The following is a 23,954-nucleotide window of genomic DNA, read 5'->3' as shown; positions in this document are numbered from 1 at the left end:
GAGCTCTGCTGTGCAAGGCATGGGAAAGGGGTTTAGATTTTATACCCAAGTATGATGAGCCACTGAGGGGTTTGAGCAGGGAGATACATAATCTATCTAGCATATGGATGGGGTGGGGGTACAGGGAGCAGTGAGACCAATTAAGAAGGGCTCTCAAAGGGGAAGTGGCCATGAGCTCACTTAGAGGTGAAGGGACACAGGTGTGGCAGGGAGGGGGCACATCGGGGCAGAAAGAGAGAAGGATATTCGGTATGGCTGAGTGTGAGGTTCAGGGACTGGTAGGTGTGGTGGGAGCTAAAACCTGAAAGGGCCACTGAAGAGGATTTGAGGCACTCTGCCTCCCACGCTGAGGAATTACAGCAGGCAGTGGGACGTAGGGCCAGCTCCTGAACAGAGAAGAGACATTAGAGCTGGGCTTTAGAAAAAGCCTTATGGGGGAAATTTTTAGTTTTAGGATTTAAAAAGTTGCTCTGGTATCAGATAAACGATGGATTGAGGAAAGCGTGGGAGGTCCAGGAGGAGCTATGTAGAGTCCAGTAAGGGGCCTAGAAGGGATCCAACTGGCCTGTGGTTTCCTGAGCCAGAGATATTTCTATTTCTGGTTCATTCATGGTAGTCTCTTTGAAAAGGTGAGACCCCAAGCATTGCAGGAGTAAAGGATAGAGTGGCTGATAGTCTTTATCAGGCGAAGGCTTGTGTAAGTAGCTTCATGTCTCTGAGTCTCAGTTTGGAGATATCAGGAGGGAAGAGTGGCCAGAGATTAGACTCTTTACCTGCTTAAGCTGGGATATCTCTATATTGTGAGCCTGGACAGCCAGGTAGTGGGGAAGGGGGCTGTGTGCTCAGGAAAATGCTGTGTCAGCTCGAGGGCCAAGGGTAGGGCATCGTGGTAGCAGGATGAAGCGTGGTTCGAGTCTTGGTTTTAGTCCAGTTTCTAATGCCCAGTTCTTGATAGCCAGCAAAGCACCTGGTCATGTGCAGCAGCCCTATGAAGTCTATCTAACAGACCAGGAAGCTGAAGGTCAGAGAGTGCCTTTAACACTGTGGTGGGAACACAGTTCCCTACCGTCACGGTCCAGTGGAAGCCCCAGCAGCGCTCTGGCCCAGCACTACAAGCCGTCAGCCTGAAAACTACACTTCCCAGGATGCTGTTCGAAGAGGGACCAGAAACCGGAAGTGATACGAAAGCGGAGCCAAGTGTGTGGTGCTACTGCCGCGTGAGGTGACCAAATCAGGTACGCCCGGGGCTCTTTTGGGGGTGCTGAGCAGGCGCTGGGGATCCGGCTAGAGACTGTCACCTCGCTCGCGGGCGAGGCTGATGCCGGGGAAGTAGCATTTAACATTTACCGGACCCAGGGTACCCCACCTTCCTGGTTCTTTCTCTTCCGGTCTCGCGTCTGACAGGCAGCCTGAGGACAGGCGGGACCCACAGGCGGGATATTCTCGGGTGTGAGGTCTCGATGTTCTGAAGGTGTCAGAAGCGTGGAGCCAGCTTCGGTAGATTAAAACTTAGAATGAAAAAATGAGAGAAGTATGCAAAGAGGGGCTGGTCCATTACTTAGCGCCCGTGTATACACCCATCAAGTGAGACCTGGCCTGAAAAAGTCTGAGGTCAACCCAGAGATGGGGGTGGGGGTGGAGGATTCATTAATTCAGCAAGTATGTATGCAGCGTGTACTGTGTACCAAGCCCTTTTTTAAAAGCAGAGGATACTACAGTGAAGAAAGCAAAAGCCCTTGCTTTCATCCTAAGGATTGGGGAGGTTCGGGCAAAAAATAAGATAAAGAAGTAAAAAATAGGCTGTGTTGCATGAGTGTAGTGCCAAGGTAGTCATGTAAATATATGGAGGGAAGAGCATTGCAGATAGAGATAACAGCAAGTGCAGAAGCCTTGAGGTGGAAATATCCTTAGTTTGTTTGAGGAACAGCAAGTACACCAGAGAGTGCAGAGGAAGATAGATGGGGGGAGATAGATCTTGATGAGCCACATAGGCCACTAAGGAATTTCCCTTTTACTGTAAATGAAATGGTGAACTGCGGGGCTCTGAGTAGAAGAGTGACATGATTATCAGACATTTGGGATGCTCCTATTCTGTGAGACTCGGAGCTGACTACTGGAATGTGCAGGTGAATCCTTAATCCTGTTTGGTCTATAAAGGTTCATAATCTAGTGGGAAAACATAGGCAGACCAGGCTAAATCAGATAATTAGAGCCCCATGAAGACAGATGTATGTCATCTCCAAATCTCCAGCATGTACAGTTATGGCAGGTGCTTAGTAAATGTCTGTTGAATGACGGGATAATTAGTTGAGTAGCCTCAATGCCCAGCACAGGACCTGGAGGCTCAGAGAAATTTTTTTTTTTTTTAATGCCTTAATTGAAAGTTTGCAGATCAAGTCAGTCCCTCATACAAAAACTTTATACACACCTTGCTATGTTCTCCTAGCTGCTCTCCCCCTAGTAAGACAGCACACTCCTCCTCTCCACCCTGTATTCGCCGTGTCCATTCAACCAGCTCCTGTCCCCTGCTGGCTTCTCAGAGAAGATTTTTAATGAAGGAATAAAAGTGCTAAATTTGGTCATAGATATATGCCACATGGATTAAGTAGATCCGTGTTTTTTTTTTTTTTTTTTTTGAATTGTGCTTTAAGTGAAAATCTACAAATCAAGTTGGTCTCTCATACAAAAACTTAGATCCGTGTTTCTGTGATGCCCAATTTCACCTTTGCTTTTTGAGAATCCTTAGGTGGTAGCTTTCTATTCAGTATTGACTGAGCTTCCATTCTGTGCCAGGTTTTGTGCTGGTCACTGAGGATACAAATATAAAAAGAAAAGGTTAAAATCAATTAGCTTCTACCTTAAGAAGCTAGAAAAAGGACATATTGAACCCAAAGAAAGTAGAAAGAAGGAAATAAGAGCTGAAATCAGTTAAATAGAAAATAAACAACAGAGAAAAATAAGTGAAATCGATAGTTGATTCTTTGAAAAGAGTAACACAATTAATAAGCCTCAGCCTGGACAGATCAAGGAAAAACAAAGATAAACCATAGAGGGAGAGACACACACATATACACAAAGTACAAATATCAGGAATGAAATAGGTGACATCATTATAGATCCTACATGTTACCCGTTGCCACCGAGTTGATTCCAACTCATAGCAAACGTATAGGAGAGAGTAGAACTGTTTCCTAAGGGTTTCTAAGGAGCGGCTGGTGGCTTTTGGTTAGCAACTGAGCTCTTAACCACTGTGCCATCAGGGCTCCATAGATACTACAGACATTTAAAAAGATGATATTTGTGAATAGCTTTATGTCAAATTTGACAACTTAGATGAAATAGACAAACAGTGAAAAATATAGGTGCCTAAGTAATTCAGGTGGGAGAGGAAAAAAATCATGCTGAGCCTCCTCATATCCATACGGGGGAAAAAAATAGACCTTAACCCCTACTTCACACCATACACAAAAATAAATTTGAGATACATTATAGACCTAAACATAAAAACTAAAACTATAAATCTTCCAGAATAGAATAGAGGAGAATATCTTTGTGACTTTGGGGTAGGCACAGATTTCTTAGAGGACACAAAAAACATGAACCATAAAAGAAAAAAAGTTGTTAACTTAGACTTGATCAAAATTTAAAACTTCTATCCATCAAAAGACAATGTTAAAGGAATGAATAGGCAAACCACAGACTGAGAGAAAATACTCTAAATTCATATATCTGGAAAAGAACTTGTATCCAGAATATATGACAAACTTCTACAACTCAATAATAAAAAGATAATTCAAAATGAGCAAAAGATTTGAACAGATACCTCACAAAGGAAGATAAATGATGAATGGCCAATAAACTGCATGGAAAAGTACATGATATCATTAATAATCAAAAAAATGCAAATTAAAACCACAATGAGACTCCGCTATACAATGGCTAAGATTAAAAACCCTGACAACAAATGTTGGCGATGAATGTGGAGCATCTGAAATTCTCAAACATTGCTGGCGGCAGTGTGAAATGGTACAATTACTTTGGAAAACTAATGGCAGTTTCTTATAAGTTAACCGTACCTATCCTATGACCCAGCAATTCTACTCTAAGGCACTTAGCCAATAAAAAAAAAGCCAATAGATGGTGAAAACATATGTCCACAAAAACACTTGTATTGAGAATGTTCATAGCAGGTTTGTTCATCATAATACCAAACTAGAAAAAATCCAAATGTTCATCAACAGGAGAATAAATAAATTGTGAGATATACACACACACACACACACACACATATATATACATACACATATTTTTGTACTTTAGGTGAAAGTTTACAGCTCAAGTTAGTTTCTCACAGAAAATTTTATACATGTATTGTCATGTGACACTAGTTGCAGTCCCTGCAATGTGACAGCACACTCCCACTTTCCACCCCGAGTTTCCTGTGTCCATCCAACCAGCTTCTGTCCTTTCCTGCCTTCTCATCCTGTCTCCGGACAGGAGCCACCCATTTGGTCACATGTATCTGCTTGAACTAAGATGCACACTCTTCACGAGTGTTATTTTATATTTTATAGTCCAGTCTAATCTTTGTCTGAAGAGTGGTCTTCGGGAATGGTTTTAGTTCTGGGTTAACATGGCGTCCGGGGGGCATGGCTTTGGGGGTTCTTCCAGTCTCAGTCAGATCATTAAGTCTGGTCTTCTTTTGTGATTAGACACTTTTTTCCTGCTTTATCAGGGACTCTGTGTTGTGTTCCCCATCAGGGCGGTCATTGGTGGTAGGTGGGCACCATCCAGTTCTTCTGGTCTCAGCCTGATGGAGTCTCTGGTTTAACTGGCCCTTTTGTCTCTTCGGCTAATATTTTCCTTGTGTCTTTGGTATTCTTCATTCTCCTTTGCTACAAGTGGGTTGGGACCAATTGATGTATCTTAGATGGCTGCTTGCAAACTTTTAAGACCGCAGATGCCACTCATCAAAGTGGGATGCAGAACATTTTCTTAATAAACTTTGTTATGCCAACTGACCTAGATATCCCCCAGAACCATGGTACCCAGACCCCAGCCCCAGCTACTCCGTCCCTCAAAGTGTTTGGGTGTGTTGAAGACACTCCTTAGCTTTTGGTTTAGTCTAGTTGTGCCGACTTCCTCTGTATTGTGTGTTGTCTTTTCCTTCACCCAAAATGATTCTTGTCTGCCATATAGTTAGTGAATTCCCTTTTCCTTCCCCTTCCACCCTCGTAACCATAAAAGAATGTTTTCTTCTGAGTTTCAACCTTTTCTTGAGTTCTTATGATAGTGATCTCATGCAGTATTTGTCCTTTTGCGACTGACTAATTTCACCCAGCATAATGCCCTCCAGATTCATATACATTGTGAGATGTTTCGTGGATTCTTCATTGTTCTTTATCGTTGCGTAGTATTCCATTGTGTGTACGTACCATAATTTGTTTATCCATTTGTTTGTTGATGGGCACCCAAATTGTTGCCATCTTTTTGCTATTGTGAACAGCACTGCAGTGAACATGGGTATACATATATCTATTCATGCGACAGCTCTTATTTCTCTAGGATATATTCCAAGGAGTGGGATTGCTGGATCGTATGGTACTTCTGTTTCTAGCTTTTTAAGGAAGTACCAAATCAGTTTCTAAAGTGGTTGTACCATTTTATATTCCTACCAGCAGTGCATAAGTGTTCCAGTCTCTCCACAACCTCTCCAGCACTTTTTGCTTTGTGTTTTTTGGATTAGTGCCAGCCTCGTTGGGGTGAGATGGTATATCATTGTAATTTTGATTTGCATTTCTCTAACAGCTAATAATCGTGAGCATTTCCTCATGTATCTGTTAGCCGCCCGAATGTCCTCTTTGGTAAAGTGTCTGGTCATATCATTTGCCCATATTTTTAATTGGGTTATTTGTCTTTTTGTTGTTGAGGTGTTTCAGTGTCTTGTAGATTTTAGAGATTAGACCCTTGTTGGATATGTCGTAGCCGAAATTTTGTTCCCAGTCTGTTGGTTATCTTTTTACTCTTTTGGTGAAGTCTTTTGATGAGCATAGGTGTTTGATTTTTAGAAGCTCCCAGTTATCTAGTTTCTCTTCTTGTGATATATTCTTAAAATGGGATACTACTCAGCAATAAAAAGGGAACGAAGTACATCCAGCAACATATGTGAATCTCAAAAACATGTTGAAGGGGAAAAGCCAGATTCAAAAGAGTACATACTGTTTGAATCCATTTATATGAAGTTTTATAACAAGCAAAACTAACCTATGGTTATAAAATAATGGTTGTCTTTAGTAGTCAGTGGGGATAGGATAGAAATTGACCTGGAAAAAGTACAGAAGGAAGTGAACTTTCTGGGGTGATGGAAATGTTCTGTATCTTGATGGGAGTGTAGGTAACACAGGCTCTATGCATTTGTCAAAACTCATTGAACTGTACTCTTAAATTTTTTGCATTTTACTGTGTATAAATTATACCTAAAAAATCTTAAAGATAATAGCAACTAATTGAAAAATATAATAGGAGTGTAAAAATGGCATGACGGGGGCGTCTGACCTCCTCTAACTTCAGGAGGGGGAAGGAGAATCAAGATCAACAGCCCAAGGCTGAGTCTTAGGAGGTGGAGGTTGGACATGCCTCCACCCTTCAACCTTCTTACCGATTCTGACACCAACTGTCCCTCCCATGGTACTCTCTACTCTGCTGGGTTTGATAATTTGTTGTAGTGGCCACACAAAACTCATAGGCAGTACTCATGGTTATGGGTTTTGTTAGGGAAGTAACAGGTTACAATTCAGTTCGGGAACTCTCAGGATACAGTTCTTCAATCGGGGCAGCTTCTTCTTAGCAGTGCCTGCAGGCAAGTGTCACAAAGCTTTTAGCTCTGCTGAGGGCGTGGAGGCACCCCACTCCACCAGTAAGGTTCTGCCCAAAGGCTCTCAGCTCTTCTATTCTGTGAGTTGGTAAGCCTAGCTCCTTTGCCAAGTGCCCGGAGGCACCCCACTCCTCCAGGAAGCCTCCTACCTGAAGGTGTTCAGCTGTCTCATTTCATGAGTCAGTGAGCCTAGCTCTGATAAGTGCCTGGAGGCACTCCACTCTGGTAGCAAGCCTCCTGCCTGAAGGCTCTCAGCTTTCTCACGCTGTGGGCTGGCAGGCCACCGAGCTTTTCCTGTTAGTCTCTTGCCTGTCTCCTGTTTCTTCTGCCTCTGCTGCTGTCATCTCTATGCCTCTGCTTCCCACTGCCGCTGCTATCTCTCTCCATATCCAGTGTTATAGCTCTTTGTCTCTTGGACCTAGGACATTCTCAGCACAGGGACCCTGTATCCAAAGGACACAATCCATTCCTGGCTCTTCTTTCTTGGTGGCGGTGGTGCTGAGATCTTCTCTTCCGACCTCTGGGATGGCTCATTTTAAGCCTAACAAGATGGCAGAGCTGACCGATCCCCTTGTCAGGGTTCCATACACCTTATTTGCATGCTCCCACCCCCACATGAGTGCTGTGTACCTAATTTACATTATTAGCAAGCTGTCCAATCCCCTTGGTGGGCTGTAAGCACCTCATTTACATAATTCTACCCAGTCATTTGGTGGGAATTACAAAGACTATGGCCAGAAGAGCCATGTTTAAGTAATTCACTGCACTACAAGGAAGGTAGTGTAAGTGATTTGAATTTTCATGTTTTATAGAGAGTCAGTGAATTTCAAAGTTGGTAAGTGAAAAAGTGTAAGCATATGATTTCAGGTTAGGTTGCCACTAGAGTTAGAAGGGTTAGAAGTGAGGATCGTTACTTTTCAGTATAAATAGCTCTTTTTACCACCTGCATATATCTTAATTATATTGGTTTATATTTTTAAAGATACACTTTTCCTAAAATAATGGTAGTGTGACTGAACTCAGAGGAGCAGGCATGGGCAGTGGTCATGCCACTCTTGGCGACACTTGAGCATAGACTAGAGCATTTCTGATTTCCATATTATTTCTTTCTCAGGAATTTTGAATACCACTTTGAGACTGTAATGTCATTTGTTATATGTATTGTAACATTGGTTCCCCATGTGTTTTTTACCTCAGCACTTCTGAGGGATGTTAAACATTTCCACTGGTGACTGTGGCTTTTTGCTGGAGTGATACTCAACTAAGTTGGAGGAGAGAATACATAATTTTAAAAGCCAATTCTGATGCATCACCAGCAACCTAGAAGAATTCTCTTGTCGTAGTTTTTGGCCAGCTCTTCATTCTCCCAGCATGTTTCTAGTACAGGAACTTGCACATAGTAGGTGCTCAATAAACATTTGCTAAAGTACTCATTTTGAAAATAAACTTTGAAATACAATAGCAGAGGTGACTTTTGCTATCTCTGACCCACCTTCATATCATAGAGTGCATTTCGAAGAACACTATAAATGGGTTGGTTAAGTGTCAGGAACTGCACTTGTCCTCTAAGAAGTGTATTTAGCTTCCTTACTACTAAATGTTTCTTTATCTGAATCATTTTTCTGGAAGGTACACATGTGTTTCTCAGTTCAATAAGTTTCAGTCAGTATTTTACACAAAATAACATTATTTGTCGTTTGAATATAGGGAGATACCTATGTATTTGAAATAATGTAATATCTCACAAAACCGTACCTTTTTCCAGTCTGGGTGATCAGGGCAGAGGAAGCACATGGACTGGAAATTGGAAGGGAGTGCTTGGAAAACAGAGTCACATGTGCCGCTGGGCCAAGAAGGCCTCCTGGAGGACGCAGGTGAAGATGGCGTTTCCGAAAGCTTCCAGCTTCTTCAGATTGACGTGGAATGTGAGAGCCGAGAGAGTGGGAGCCTGCCCACAGGCAGTGCAACCTGGTGCTCGGTGAGTGCAGTGCGCTGCTGGGCCGTGGGCTTTTGATGAGATCCCTGTTGTGAGAGTAGATACCAGTTATAAAAAGAGAAACTGGGAATGAGTTTTGTGTATCCCAAGTGATGAGTTTTATTATCTGGCTTAGGGTTTCAGTTCCATTTGAGTCATAAAACCAAAAACCAAACCTGTTGCCATTGAGTCGATTACTCATAGGGATCCTATAAGACACAGTAGAGCTGCCCCATAGGGTTTCCACAGAGTGGCTGGTGGATTCGAACTGCTGACCTTCTGGTTAGCAGCCATAGCTCTTAACCACTGTGCCACCAGGGCTCCTTTGAGTCGTAGGAGAAGTAAATAAGAGATCAAGAGAAATTTTTTGTACATGTCAGAAGGGTCAGGAAATCTCAACTTTAAGCCCTGAATTAATCTTGACCTAGGGAAGGTCACATCTCTTTTTCTGGGGCTGTTTTTTTTCTAAATTCAATCTAGTCTACATTTGTTTTTTAAGACTAATGTCCTTTTTCTCTCCTAACTTTAAAATAAATAATGAAGTAACTATTTCTAATATTCGTTTTCCTTTTTGGTGCTTATGAAGTTCTCAAACAATTTTGTTTTCTGGATAACGTAAGAAAAATGTGCAAAGGAAACAGAAACACTGGGAAAAGATAGTTGCAGCAAAGAAGAGCAAAAGAAAGCAAGAAAAAGAAAGAAGAAAAGCCAACCGTGCTGAAAATCCAGGTAACAATAAACCAGTTTACTGGTGTAATCATATTTATTTCTTAGCAAATTGGTGTCCTAGAAGAGTAGGAAAATATTTAAGTAAAAACGAACATCTGGAAGATATGGCCCATTGTCCTATTTGGTGAGAATGTAGTATCAAAGAAGGCAAAATTTAAGGCTGCCTTCATAAGCTGTCTAGTTGACGGCACTGGGTGGGGTTTTAGTGAACATAGAAGGAATGATACCAACAACTGCTAACATTATTCAGTGGTATGTGTTAGGTTCAATGCTAAGAATTTTGCTTGGATTACTCCAGGGAGTAGATACTGTTATCACCCCCATATTGTCGGTAAAGAGACTGAGAGGCTCAGCGAGATTAGGTAGCATGCCCAAGGTCATATAGTTAATGAGAACTAGGATTGAATCCCAGCAGTCAGCTCCAGAGCCTACTCTGGTATACCTAAATCTAGTGAGTGCGTACCTTGTACAAGTCCCAAGTTTCTCTTTATATGCAAAAAGTACTCACCTGGCTGGAGAGAGGTTTCTTTCTTTTTTTTTTATATATAATTTTTATTGTGCTTTAAGTGAAAGTTTACAAATCAAGTCAGTCTCTCACACAAAAACTTACATACACCTTGCTACATACTCCCAGTTACTCTCCCCCTAATGAGACAGCCCGCTCCCTCCCTCCACTCTCTCTTTTTGTGTCCATTTCGCCAGCTTCTAACCCCCTCCACCTTCTCATCTCCCCTCCAAGGAGGAGATGCCAATATAGTCTCAAGTGTCCACCTGATCCAAGAAGCTCACTCCTCACCAGCATCCCTCTCCAACCCATTGTCCAGTTTAATCCATGTCTGAAGAATTGGCTTTAGGAATGGTTCCTGTCTTGGGCCAACAGAAGGTCTGCAGGCCATGACCACCGGGGTCCTTCTAGTCTCAGTCAGACCATTAAGTCTGGTCTTTTTATGAGAATTTGGGGTCTACATCCCACTGTTCTCCTCTTCCCTCGGGGGTTCTCTGTTGTGTTCCCTGTCAGGGCAGTCATCGGTTGTAGCCGGGTACCATCTAGTTCTTCTGGTCTCAGGTTGATGTAGTCTCTGGTTCATGTGGCCCTTTCTGTCTCTTGGCCTCGTAATTACCTTGTGTCCTTGATGTTCTTCATTCTCCTTTGCTCCAGGTGGGTTGAGACCAGTTGATGCATCTTAGATGGCTGCTTGCTAGTGTTTAAGATCCCAGACGCCACTCTTCAAAGTGAGATATAGAATGTTTTCTTAATAGATTTTGTTATGCCAATTGACTTAGATGTCCCCTGAAACCATGGTCCCCAAACCCCTGCCCCTTGCTATACTGGCCTTTGAAGCTTTCAGTTTATTCAGGAAACTTCTTTGCTTTTGGTTTAGTCCAGTTGTGCTGACCTCCCCTGTATTGTGTGTTGTCTTTACCTTCACCTAAAGTAGTTCCTATCTACTATCTAATTAGTGAATGCCCCCTCACACCCTCCCTCCCTCCCCACTCTCTTTGACCACAAAAGAATCCTTTTTTCTCAGTTTAAACTATTTCTCAAGTTCTTATAATAGTGGTCTTATACAATATTTGTCCTTTTGCAACTGACGAATTTCACTCAGCATGATGCCTTCCAGGTTCCTCCATGTTATGAAATGATTCACAGATTCATCACTGTTCTTTATCGATGTGTAGTATTCCATTGTGTGAATATACCATAATTTATTTATCCATTAATCTGTTGATGGGCACCTTGGTTGCTTCTGTCTTTTTGCTATTGTAAACAGAGCTGCAATGAACATGGGTGTGCATATATCTGTTCGTGTAAAGGCTCTTATTTCTCTAGGATATATTCCAAGGAGTGGGATTGCTGGATCCTATGGTAGTTCTATTTCTAGCTTTTTAAGGAAGCGCCAAATCGATTTCCAAAGTGGTTGTACCATTTTACACTACCACCAGCAGTGTATAAGTGTTCGAGTCTCTCCACAGTCTGGAGAGAGGTTTCTTACTGAATATTATTTTTTTCCACTTTTATTCCTTTCTTGTATTTCCGTTTTAGGCATCTGCCCCCAGCACAGCAAACGTTTTCTGAAAGCCTTAACCAGAGAGAGACTTTTGGAAGCCAAACACACAGGACCAAGACTCTGTATTGATTTGAGTATGACGGACCACATGTCTAAGAAGGTAGAACATCCACTGAGCCCCAAATTCCAGCTTACAGGAGGGAGGGAGGCTCAGAAAGGAGCAACTTTCACAAAGAGCATGATCAGCTCCAGCTTCTGTGGCTTTGCAGTAAACCAGCAAGTGTTTGGTTTTCTGCAGTGGGCTTCTGAGTTCTGAGATGGCTGCTGTAAAGAATCTGAAAGAGAATAGACATCCTCCAGTTCAGTTAGCAAATTTTTACCTCATCATTCTGGTTTGAGCCTAATACCTTTCCCTGTCTGTCTGTGGTGTCTGCACTCTGGATAAACTCTTTCAGGTTCAATTCTCCAGAGACTAAACCTTGGGTCTCCTGCCAAGTAGAGGGTTACTTGCCAGGTTGTTTGAACGTTACCTGGTGGTAACATTGAATAGAGCTTTCTGTTTTCCATTGTTGTATTTGCTACTGTTTACATGCTTTTCAGAGAAGCTGGGAGAACCGCAGATGTGGAGTTATTACATGGAGCCTCTACCTATAGCTCTCTGAGAAGTCAACTAGGAATTCTCTACTTTTTATGTTAATTGTGATATCAGATTAAATCAAACTCAAAAGCCTTTTTCTCCTCCCTCCACTGAACTAAATCAGGCTAGATTGTGAAACCACCTTTGTAGAAGGATGATGTCTCTGAAGTCACGGTGGACTGAGGGAAAAGGTACCAAGTTTATCTCATGGAATATAGAAATCTCTGTATAGTAATCTAACCTCTTTGTAAAAATTTAAGTAGTAAGGATCACTTGGTAAGATTTTAGACAAATGTTAAAATAACAATTTCAAAATCATATTAGAAATTGTGGGAAGCAGCAGAACAGCAAGGCCAGAATGAGGCAGAATTTCCGGCTTTTCCATTAACTCACTCTTTCTGGGCTGTTACCGTCACCTGAATTCTCAGCTGTAAGGTGCGGTGCCGTAGGCGGTCCCATGTGCTCACACATCCATGTGCTGGTTTAAAGGGGGCCAGCCCAGTTCATGGGTTCATGAGAAGCATTCAGCGAACTTGCTGAGCAACCATTTGTTGATAATGAGTGTAGAGTGAGTTGGCACATTTTTACCTTTTGTCCTTATTTCGTTGAAGGAGTTAAGTAGACTGGCAGGACAGATCCGAAGGTTGTATGGTTCAAATAAAAAAGCTGACAAGCCATTTTGGATCTGCCTTGCTGGATTCTCAAGAGACAGTCCCCTGTATGAAGAGTGTTTGAGGATGAACGATGGCTTTTCTAGTTACGTGGTAAGTCTCAAAAGTGGTTGTGGGGTAGTAATAAATTTTTTACTTTTTCATGTAGAAACCAAAAACAAACAAACAAACAAACCCAGTGCCGTCGAGTCGATTCTGACTCATAGCGACCCTATAGGACAGAGTAGAACTGCCCCCATAGAGTTTCCAAGGAGCGCCTGGCGGATTTGAACTGCTGACCCTTTGGTTAGCAGCCGTAGCACTTAACCTCTACGCCACCAGGGTTTCCTTTAATGTAAAAAGATATCAATTATATGCTTTCACTTTTGCAATCTGAAAAATTCAGAACTTCTCATCAGTTGCTACATTTAAAAATTTTTTCTCATCTTTCTCCTGCAGTGGCAGACCAATATTACCAATATCTAGGAGTGTATTTTTGTGTCTTGTATACTGTATGTAGTAGGAGCCCTGGTGGCACAATGATTAAGCACTAGGCTGCTACCGAAAAGGTTGGCAGTTCAAACCCACCCAGCAACTTTGCGGGAGAAAGACCGGGCCATCTGCTCGCGTAAAGATTACAGCCTAGAAAGCCCTGTAGGGCAATTCTTCTCTGTCACGTGGGATTGCTGTGAACTGGAGTCAACTTGACACCACCTAACAACAACAAAAACCTGTATGCCAGACTGTGTACTCCAGGAATGAAGTTTTGGGGAAATGCCATGACTCCTTTCTTGTTTTCAGTAGTGCAAAATTGGGGAACTTGAATTTTGGGGGAAAGGAGAGAATCCTTTTGGAAGTGATGTGGATTTAAGATGAGTTTTAGGGAGAAGTTGTTCTGAGTGACCATATCCAGCTTGATTGGAAGGCAGGATGCCAGGTTCTAAGTTGAGCTCTTACGCAAGTGGTGTGGTTTAACCTCTCTGATCCTCAATGTCTTTATCCATATGATGGTAGAAGTGGAGTACTAAAGTACCCTTCAGCACGTTCCCTAGGATCTCATAGATGTTGTGGTAGATGTCAGGTGAGAATTTAGATCAATTCCTAAGATACGTCGGTAAAAACACCCTGTGTGTTGTCATTATATAGCTTAGACTGAGCAGTCATGGCCTTCTCTAGGGCGGCCCATGGAGGCGAGGAGTGTGAAGAGTGCACCTTTTGGTACTGCACAGTTAGTTGTGGTTGCTGCTGCCATCTTAACAGTTCTGTAGTGCACCCATTTCCTGCTTTACTTCCCTGTACTTCTTTTTATGATTCCTGTACACAGCCAGACAGACCCGCAGGGCCACAAAGTCCCTTTGCTTTGTTGTCTTTGTGCCTTGTTGGGGCTATCCCCTCCGCTGATAGTGCTTCTCCCTTTCGTAAGGGTCAATTTGATCTTTTTATAGAAACCCAGTTCCAGCATTCCATTTGCCAAAAGGTCCTCCCCAGTTTTGTTACTCCCTCTCCTGCAGCCTTGGGGCATGTTCTCTGTGCCTCTGTTAGGGCCCTATATCACTTTCTGTCTCATTTCTTTCTCGACTAAGTACTTGCTGAGCAGTGGCTGTCATACTTGCGGCCCTTTGGTGTCTCTAGAGCCATGCCTGATAGAAGCTAGATGTTCATTAAGTAGTTGTTGCGTTGTACGTTGTGTCTTAACCTGGTTCCCACTACGCTGGATTATTTGTATTTTTCAGCTAGACATAACGGAAGAAGACTGCTTTAGTTTATTTCCTCTGAAAACCCTTGTGTACCTGACTCCTGACTCTGAACACGGTGCGTACTTTATTACATGGATTTGTTTAACACATCGTTGTTAGCCCTTTGTTTCTTTACTCCCTGTGGCCAAATTTGTTAAAGACACCCAAGGAGTAATCAAAAAAAAAGGGAACGAGTATTAACTGCCCAACTCATGGGCAGATACTGCACTGGGTATTTTGCATATGTCCTGCCATGTGCACACAATGGCACAAATTGAGGGTCTCCATCCTCAGCTGGACCTTCCACTTTGCCTGGTGATCCTTTCCAGTTTCCTTTGTCAGCTCCCCCGTCTACCCTTCCTCTGTCTATGTTTATATATATATATATGCACACATATATATACTTTTTTATATATGTATATGTTTATATATATTTTTTACTATAAGCTCATCCATTTTACATAATTTTGAAGTTTATTGGTATTAAGTTGATCATAGCATTCTCTTCAATTATTTCATGCTTCTCTGTATCTTTAATTTTGTCTCCTTCCTGAATCCTAATTTTGATTTGGGTCTGATAATTTTTTTTTCTTAATTAGATATGCCAAAGGTTTGTCAATTTCGTTGGTTTTTTCAGAGATTTAACTTTAAAGATAGTAGACTTTAGAGTCTACTATCTTTTTGTATTTCATTTGTACTTTCTTTGGAATTAGAAATTATAAAACAAATTTTATCTAAATGGCTTTTATTTTTTCATTAGCTCTTGAAGATGTTGATGTAAACAAAATTTACATTCTTGGTGGACTTGTGGATGAAAGCATTCAGAAGGTGAGTATACCATTTAGGCTCGACAGCCGTATTTTGAAAAGTGGTGCTTACTTTTAGAGGCACCCGCCCAGTCATAATCTTACCCAAAGGGCTTAAGAACTCAGAGGGAACAGGAAGAAGACGACTTTTCTCCCTAGATTGGCCCTCCCACCTGTGGTGTTCCCTCTCTCCTCATCAGCAATGTCAGCAATCCTAGGCCTAATAGAATCAAGAGTCAAGAATTGGAATCTGAGTGTTTGGTAATGACATAAATAATCGTCATTGAGCTTCTTTCTTCCCTCCCCTCTTCAGTTCTGCAAGGATAATCCGGGCCTTAACCCAGGAAGCATTGACTCAGTATTCTTATCAGCTGTTTGTTCTTTGTGAGAGGATAGTTTGCTCTCCTCAGGCCAACTTCGCTGCTGACATAAGTCTTTTCCTATAACCTCACGCTTAGTGGTGATGACCAGATTTCTTTTGAATTGTAGTTTTATTGAAATAATTGGAGTGTCAATGGAATTTTAAGCTATGTTTCTTTTATACAAAGAGTTGTTGAGATAATTTTATTTACTAACCTATTTTGCATGCCTATGATATAATAGTTAAAGTATACAAAAGGGAGGAGAGTGAGAAGTAAGTCTCACTCCCACCTTTGTCCCCTAGTCTCCCTTCCCAGAGGCAACCACTGTTAAATTTTCTCTTTGTGTCCTTGAGTTATTCTGTGGTCATACAAGTATAAATTGTGGGTATATTTTATATATGTATATAGTAAGTGGCAGAGCCAGGATTTGAACCCAAGTAGTATGGCTCCGGAGGCAGTGCTCTTAACCATTGCATTAAAATGCCTTGTATGCCTTCAAAATCCCTTCCAAGCCTCACTTTGTTAATTATCCCAGTAATCTAAGCCTTTCCCTTTAATCATGAAATCTTAGAAACGTAGAAATCTTTCCAGTGCTTTTTACAAGTTAGCAAATGTAATGTCAACTTCAATTCATGACTCAGGGCCATCTTCTAAATGGCACCAGTTGCTGTACTCTGACCCTGAATGGTCACGATTGTTTGACCTTAAGTTTTTGTGACCCCTTTTTCCAGTTTTCAGAGCCCTTCCTTTTAATTGGGCTGTTTGCTCTCACATCTTAATGTTGCCTTGTTGCCAGTGGTATGCCTATCTTAAATCCTGTCTCCTTTTTCTCTAACTTGCTGCTAACAATTGGCTAAAAAACCCAAGACATCCAGAGTTGGGTCTCCATGCTCTGGGTTAGGGCCAGAGGTGCTTTCCTCTGATTGGTTAGACTGCTTGGATTTTGTGATGCAGACTGTGGCTGTTGAGGTGCCTTTGCTTATTTCCTGCTTGGATGTGATGCGGTAGTGGATAAGTGACCCCCAAATAAGTGAGGTGTTACTGCACAAGCCATTTTTTACTTGGGACAAGTAAATATGCTTCATTATCCACAGTTTCTTCCATTCAGCCACATGCCACTTATTTTTAGTATGTTTTATCCTTTAATTATGATTAACAGATGGAAATTGGAGTGATGGTAAATGGGGATTCTCACTATTTGCTATGTGTATTACAATGAGAATATAAAAACAATACTAATTTATTATTTTTATAAAAAGAAAAATACTTAACTGTGGTTTACAGAAGGTGACATTTCAAAAGGCCCGAGAACACTCTGTCCAGACAGCCCGCTTGCCAATCCAGGAATATATGATCAGGCGCCAGAACGGAAGAAACTATCACTCAGAGATACTGGCCCTCAATCAAGGTATGCTCACATGGCCCACGCCTAACAGGTGTTAGTTCTGGTGCTGCCTCTTCACGTTGTGTGTACGTGTAAGTGGCCCCTGACTCAGTCTTCCCTCTGACTGATGTGCTTGGGCTTTATTGTGTGCACCTTGTGGCACGCGTACTGGCCACTCAGAGGCATTCTTCATTTTTTTCCTGACTCCCAGCTATGTTAAAGACAGTTGAAATTGTCCCCTTAGCCTAGAATGCCGTACCTTCAGCCCCTTGGAGGACATCTTGGCTGGCTCCCCATCCTCTCTCGAGCCAGGTCAGCGTCCCTCCTTTCTGTTCCAGTTGTAGTGCACGTTTCTTTCTGTGGCATCATTGTCCATTCACTGGCCTGTCCCTCTCAGTGTAGGCTGAGGTCCTTGAGGGCAGGCAGAGCTGTGTCTTTGTTTGCGTCTGTCTGCCCAGGACCTGGCACCATGTGTGGTGCAGATTATGTTTGTTGAATGAAATATTCCAGAACAATCTTTTCCTCATTAGTCATTTACTAGTGCTCTCTTTCCTCTCTGTGGTCACTGTGTTCTCTGTTTACCCTCTAACAGTTTTTGATATCCTGTCCACTTACTTTGAGACTCGAAATTGGCCTGAAGCACTGAAGAAAGGTGTTTCTTCTGGAAAAGGCTATGTTCTTCAGAATTCAGTGGACTGATGGACAGCCTAAGACTGTAGTTGCAGGAAGCAAAGTACTGGAGGTGGAAGAATATATTTTTGTGGTGAGGGGAAGCCCCTAGTGCCTAGATGGTACCTCCTCCCTGCCGGGGGACCAACTAGCCATACTGCCTCACTCTACTAATACTTTTTTGGACCCTTGTATTACGTAAGAAGTAGCATGTTGTGACATTTGCTTGGACTTGGAGCCAGAAAACGTGGGTCCAAATCCCAGCTCCACCACTTTAGTAGCTTTGGGACACTGAGGCTCTAGCCTTAGTTTTTTTCCTCCAGCCTCAATTTTCTTAAATGAGAAGTGGGAATAATATTACCTACCTTTCAGAGTTTTGAGACTTAGTGTGTGGTGTCCTCAGCAAGTGGTCACTGTTACATAATGTTCTAGCATGGAAAAGGGTGGACATTTGATATATTATACATTAATATTGGATTGATTTTATTTTCAATTCTGACCTTTCCCAACCTATCTAATAAATCCATAGAATAAAATTAGGTCTGTGATAGCAACTGCCTTTTGCAGTTTCTGCATAAGCAAACCAGAGGCAGTAGGGTTTGGGGAATTTTCATTTCCCCAGTGATTCCATTTGTAATATTTGCTAACATCTGTTGAACACGTACTATGTTCCAGAGACTATGCTAAGGATTTTGTATTATTTTATTATCCCAACAACCCCATGAGGAAGGTACTATGTCATTATGTTTCCCGTTTTTTTACAGATGAGAAAATAAGGCTCACTATTTATTATGCATATTGCAGTGAGAATATATGCATGTATTATTTTTATAAAAAGAAAAATATTTAACTGTGGTTTACAGAAGATGACATTTCAAAAGGCCTGAAACTTGGTTAGGGTCCCTCACTAGCAAGTGGTGGAGACTGGATTTTAAACTTACACAGTCTAATTCCTTAGTCCCTAGGACAGAAGGGAAGCTGCTCAGCCAGGCCCCAGGGCTCAAGTAAAATACCCAGGACAAGCTCATCCACAATAAGGGTGGTTCACAGACTATAGTGGGAGGCTTGTTGAAAGTGAAAACTCCTACCTTTCCCTGCCTCCTTTCAGTGGGTCTGAAGTGGAGTCCAGAAATTTGTTTGGTATTTTCCCCAGTGATTTTGATACAGCTGGTCTGGGGACCATATTTTGAGAACCCCTATTGTACACTGCATTTGGGTACATGCTGCTCCTACTTCAGCCTGCTCTTTCCTTCCCTCATGTCTATGGCTACAGTAAAAATGATTTCCCATATAGATCATCACTGGAGTCTTGATCCATCTAGCAGTTAAAAGGAGACTTGAAAATATGAATGGCCCTCATTAAGAGATGCTAGAGAGGCCTTGAGAGAGCTTTCTGAGACTGGTTGGTCTGAGTTGGCCCCCTCAAGGGTAGGTTAGAGACATACCCCAGTATGGCCTTTGGAGAAACCAGGTTCTGTCACGGTATTCACTTCTGGACATGTATCTTACAAGAAGCCATTTTGTGTTCTGTAATTCAAGTAGAGAGAAGTAGCCACAGCCATGGCCCCTGTGTAATATCAAACTGCCTGTTAGTGAAGGTTACTCTAGAGCAGGGTGGTAAGTAGGTTTTGTTAGCCCTCCATCTTCAACTGGTAACTGAGCAGTAAGCAGTTATAAGGCCTCACATCAAATCCTAACACGAGTTCCCAGTCATCCATTCATACGCCATCAGTGTTATAGAGACTTTCACCTTATTACCACCTGAGAGCCCTTGCCTTAGTGGGGAGCATGACTTATTGTAATGCAGAGATAGTTTCTTCCTCTCCACTCCCACCCTGTCTCCAACTCTGTCAAATCCCTCTGTGTATCAAGTCCCAGCTCCTGGATGGCCTGCCTCAGTTTATTCTTCTTCTCACTACGCCTTGTTTCCACTCATTACAACTGAGATCATCCAGAACTCCGTTTACCAGAAGACCAGAGGTTAGCTCTTCCCAACCTGCTTTTCTCCTGAGGCTTTGAGCCAGTCCAGCATCTCACATCACAGCTGGTTAGAGTGTTATGTCCAGCCTTTTTTCTTCCTGATACAGTTCCTATTTTTCCTGGAACCCTGATTTACTCATAATTCCAAATCCACCTTTTTCTGCTTAAACAGATAGTAATTTTTGTCAGCACTCTATGTACCGAAACAGTGCGTGTATGTTTACACATACACATACCAAAGAGAATAGAACATCTGTTAAGTATTTACATGTTTTGTTTCAAGTGCCACCTTTGATTTATAATGGCTGACCAAAGTAAAATCTTTGGAATCAGTGCCAGGGTTCAGTGGGAAAAGGTGCCATGACCAAAGAGCAGGGGCAGAAGTGGCAGTGGCACAAATACACCTTTATTTGAAATCTTAGATCTTCGCTAGGATTGTAAGCTACCACAGCCCTGATGGAGTAGTGATTAAGAGCTAAGGCTGCTAACTAAAAAGTCAGCAGTTTAAGTTCACCAGCCATTACTTGGAAACCCTGTGGGGCAGTTCTGCTCTGTCCTCTAGAGTTGCTGTGAGTTGGAATTGACTTGACAGCAGCGGGTTTGGTTTTGGTTTTAATGTCACGGATCACATTTTATGCCCTTTTGTATCTCCCATAGAGCCTAGCTCATAGGAAGTGCCCAGATGTATTTTGATTAGGTAAATAAGTTTATATAACAGGGAATTAGCCCTAAAACTGCATGGCTTTAGATGTGTTATCTTTTATACATTTATCCATTTGCGAAAGACCAAGACTTTAGAGTTTAAATAATTGTACCATCACGAGTTTAATTTTCACTAAACCGACATAAAGTTGTGTGACTTTTTCCTTCTCTGACCATCATGTTTTTTCCTCCATTCACTAAAATACTGTACATGTGCTTTGCGGGGTCAGCCTGCCCTGATCTGTCCCTACTTAGAGCTCCCACAACCCTCTGTTCCTTCCTGTGGCTCTTCGCCTGTTCTCCCTTGAGTATGAGCCTATGAATGTCTTCCTGTCCTTCTGAGCCTTGTACAAACTAGATTCTTCATATATATTTGTTGAGTGATTAACATATCAAACTGAAAGCTAAAAACACAGTATTGATAAAATCCTAACTTGAAAGTAACCAGAAAACACATTGCATTTTGGCACATGAGCATATTATGACACAAATCTGAGATTCCCTTTTTTGTATCCTATTTATAGTTGCCTGTTACTCATGCTATTTTGTGTTAGTAAACTCTATAAATTAACGTGCTGGCCAACTGGGCTAAACCAAAAGCAAAGAAGTTTCCTGAATAAACTGAACACTTCGAAGGCTAGCGTAGCAGGGGTGGGGGTTTGGGGACCATGGTTTCAGGGGACATCTAAGTCAATTGGCATAACAAAATCTATTAAGAAAACATTCTGCATCCCAGTTTGGAGAGTGGCATTGGGAGTCTTAAACGCTAGTAAGTGGCCGTCTAAGATGCATCAATTGTTCTCAACCCACCTGGAGCAAAGGAGGATGAAGAACACCAAAGACACAAGGTAATTATGAGCCCAGGAGATGGAAAGGGCCACATAAACCAGAGACTACATCAGCCTGAGACCAGAAGAACTAGATGGTGCCTGGCTACAACCGATGACTGCCCTGACAGGGAACACAATAGAGAACCCCTGAGGGAACAGGAGAACAGTGGGATGCAGACCCCAAATTCTCGTAAAAAGACCAGACTTAATGGTCTGACTGAGACTAGAAGGACTCCAGAGGTCATGGTCCCCAGACCTTCTGTTAGCCCGACAGGAACCATTCCCAAAGCCAACTCTTCGGACAGGGATTGGACTGGACTATGGGATAGAAAATGATACTGGTGAGGAGTGAGCTCCTTGGATCAAGTAGACACATGAGACTATGTGGGCAGCAAAAGAGATAAGTCTGCAAAAGAGATAAGATGGCAGAGGGGGTCAGAAGCTGGCTGAATGGACATGAAAATAGAGAGTGGAGGGAAGGAGTGTGCTGTCTTATTAGAGGGAGAGCAACTAGGAGTATATACCCAAAAAGGAGTATATAGCAAGGTGTTTTTAAGTTTGTATGAGAGACTGACTTGGTTTGTAAACTTTCACTTAAAGCACAATAAAATTTTTTTTTTTTAATGTGCTGGCAAATTAAAAAATTTATTCTATACCACAAAAGAATCAAGATGTTAATTCTCTGTTCCATTCCCTCCCTTACACAATTTAATCCCTCAAGAGCTATGATAACTGGATCAATGCTATCAGTGACTTTTTATTCATTTAAAAACAGATCAGACTAGATGGGAGACAAGAACTATATTAGGTGAAGGGAAAGACAACACACAATACAGGAGAGGTCAGCACAACTGGACGAAACCAAAAGCAAAGACATTTCCTCGATAAAACTGAATGCTTCAAAGGCCAGAGTAGCAGGGGCGGGGATCTGGGGACCATGGTTTCAGGGGACATCTAGGTCAATTGGCATAATAAAATCTATTAAGGAAATATTCCGCATCCCACTTTGGAGAGTGGCGTCTGGGGTCTTAAACGCTAGCAAGTGGCCATCTAAGATGCATCAATTTGTCGCAACGCACCTGGAGCAAAGGCGAATGAAAAACACCAGACATGCATGGTAATAATGAGCCCAGGAGTCAGAAAGAGCCACATAAACCAGAAACTACATCAGCCTGAGACCAGAACTAGATGGTGCCTGGCTACAACCGATGACTGCCCTGACAGGGAACACAACAGAGAATCCCTGAGGAAGCAGGAGAGCAGTGGGATGCAGACCTCAAATTCTCGTAAAAGGACCAGACTTAATGGTCTGACTGAGACTAGAAGGACTCTGGAGGTCATGGTCCCCAGACCTTCTGTTAGCCCAAGACAGGAACCATTCCCAAAGCCAACTCTTCAGACAGGGATTGGACTGGACTACAAGATAAAAAATGATACTGGTGAGGAGTGAGCTTGGCTCAAGTAGACACACGAGCCTATGTGGGCAGCCCCTGTCTGGAGGGAAGATGAGAAGGCAGAGGTGGGGAGAGAAGCTTCCTGAATGGACACAGAGAATACAGGTGGAGAGGAGTGTGCTGACTCATTAGAGAGCAACTAGGAGTACATAGCAAGGTGTATATAAATTTTTGTGTGAGAGACTGACTTGATATATAAACTTTCACTTAAAGCACAGTAAAAACAGATCAGTTGGCGTATGTATACTCTGATTTATATAGAACACATCTTTAGGAACACATAAAGCTTCTTGGTCTTTATCAACATATTGATTGAGTTCTATAATCTCTGTTCCAAAGGAACTTCTAGATAAGCTTCAGGGTCCACAGCACTTCTCATATGTTCAGAGAAGCCTGTGACCCTTGAACCACTGACCTGGATCATTTGCCAATTTTCACCTTCACTCATAAAGTCTGCATAAAATATCAAATAGCATGAAAGAATTTCCTCTCCAACTCAATCACTAGCCTTTCCTTTTTTTTTCCCAAAATCTAGGCAGGTAGGTTTTTGTCTGGCTTCTAGATAATGATTTTAGCAAAATAAGATTTGGCCAGACTTGGATTCAGAGATCCTCATGATTGCGGATCATATAACAACAGAAAAGTGGTTATGCCCAAAATATCCTCTAACATCAGAATAAAATATTATGTAACTATTGAATCTTTATAGGAAGCATTAAGAGTGTATTAAACATTGTATGAAGTGGACAAAATATATTACAAAGTAGTATATAAACATAAATCATTTAATTTGGAAAGAAACATATATACCCATATGGTAGGTAAGAAAGTAGACAAACTGTGCCTCAGTTTCTTCAGTTAGGAGGATGTCTTCTGCAGAGCTAATAGGCAAATGAGTAAATCCAAACAAAGCACTTGGAACAATACTTGGCACATAGTAAACACATGGTGATTGTTAGCTATTAAATACTCACTGAATAATGAGATTACGGGGGGGTCTTGTTTGCTTTTTCATACTTGTCGACATAGCCTGAATTTTCTTTGGTGGCCATGTTTACTGTTATTATCAGAAAAGTTACTTTAATGCTGACTTCCAGTTTATGATCAAAGCTGAACTCTAGCAAAACCAAGGGAGATAACACCTAATAATAAATACA

General features: G+C 41.9%; 1 protein-coding gene across 2 annotated transcripts; it reads left to right on the top strand.

Annotated features, from left to right (window-relative positions):
* Window positions 1–1,148: 1,148 nt before the first annotated feature.
* On the top strand, window positions 1,149–23,913 carry TRMT10B (tRNA methyltransferase 10B). 2 transcript variants are annotated; one of them, XM_003407851.4, is made up of 9 exons: window positions 1,149–1,235; window positions 8,640–8,852; window positions 9,470–9,578; window positions 11,623–11,747; window positions 12,836–12,988; window positions 14,608–14,686; window positions 15,371–15,438; window positions 17,063–17,186; window positions 17,755–23,913. In XM_003407851.4, the coding sequence occupies exons 2-9, from the start codon at window positions 8,667–8,669 to the stop codon at window positions 17,859–17,861; spliced, it is 951 nt and encodes a 316-aa protein (XP_003407899.1). In that variant the 5' UTR covers window positions 1,149–1,235; window positions 8,640–8,666; the 3' UTR covers window positions 17,862–23,913. The 2 variants fall into 2 exon arrangements, with proteins under 2 accessions (XP_003407899.1, XP_064147779.1); XM_064291709.1 differs by lacking the exon at window positions 1,149–1,235 and adding an exon at window positions 1,242–8,273.
* Window positions 23,914–23,954: the final 41 nt, after the last annotated feature.

The sequence above is a fragment of the Loxodonta africana genome, chromosome 9 (genome assembly GCF_030014295.1).
Source record: "Loxodonta africana isolate mLoxAfr1 chromosome 9, mLoxAfr1.hap2, whole genome shotgun sequence".
NCBI classification, from domain to species: Eukaryota; Metazoa; Chordata; class Mammalia; order Proboscidea; family Elephantidae; genus Loxodonta; species Loxodonta africana.
The sequence above is the reverse complement of the archived record's forward strand: the minus strand, read 5'-3'. Positions and strand labels throughout refer to the sequence as shown.

Excerpts from the sequence above, each read along its gene's own strand:
- TRMT10B (XM_003407851.4), top strand. The coding sequence starts at position 8,667 with ATGGACTGGAAATTGGAAGGGAGTGCTTGGAAAACAGAGTCACATGTG. Across the intron at positions 9,579-11,622 it reads CAACCGTGCTGAAAATCCAG|GCATCTGCCCCCAGCACAGC; the intron begins GTAACAATAAAC and ends TTTCCGTTTTAG. Across the intron at positions 15,439-17,062 it reads TGGATGAAAGCATTCAGAAG|AAGGTGACATTTCAAAAGGC; the intron begins GTGAGTATACCA and ends TGTGGTTTACAG.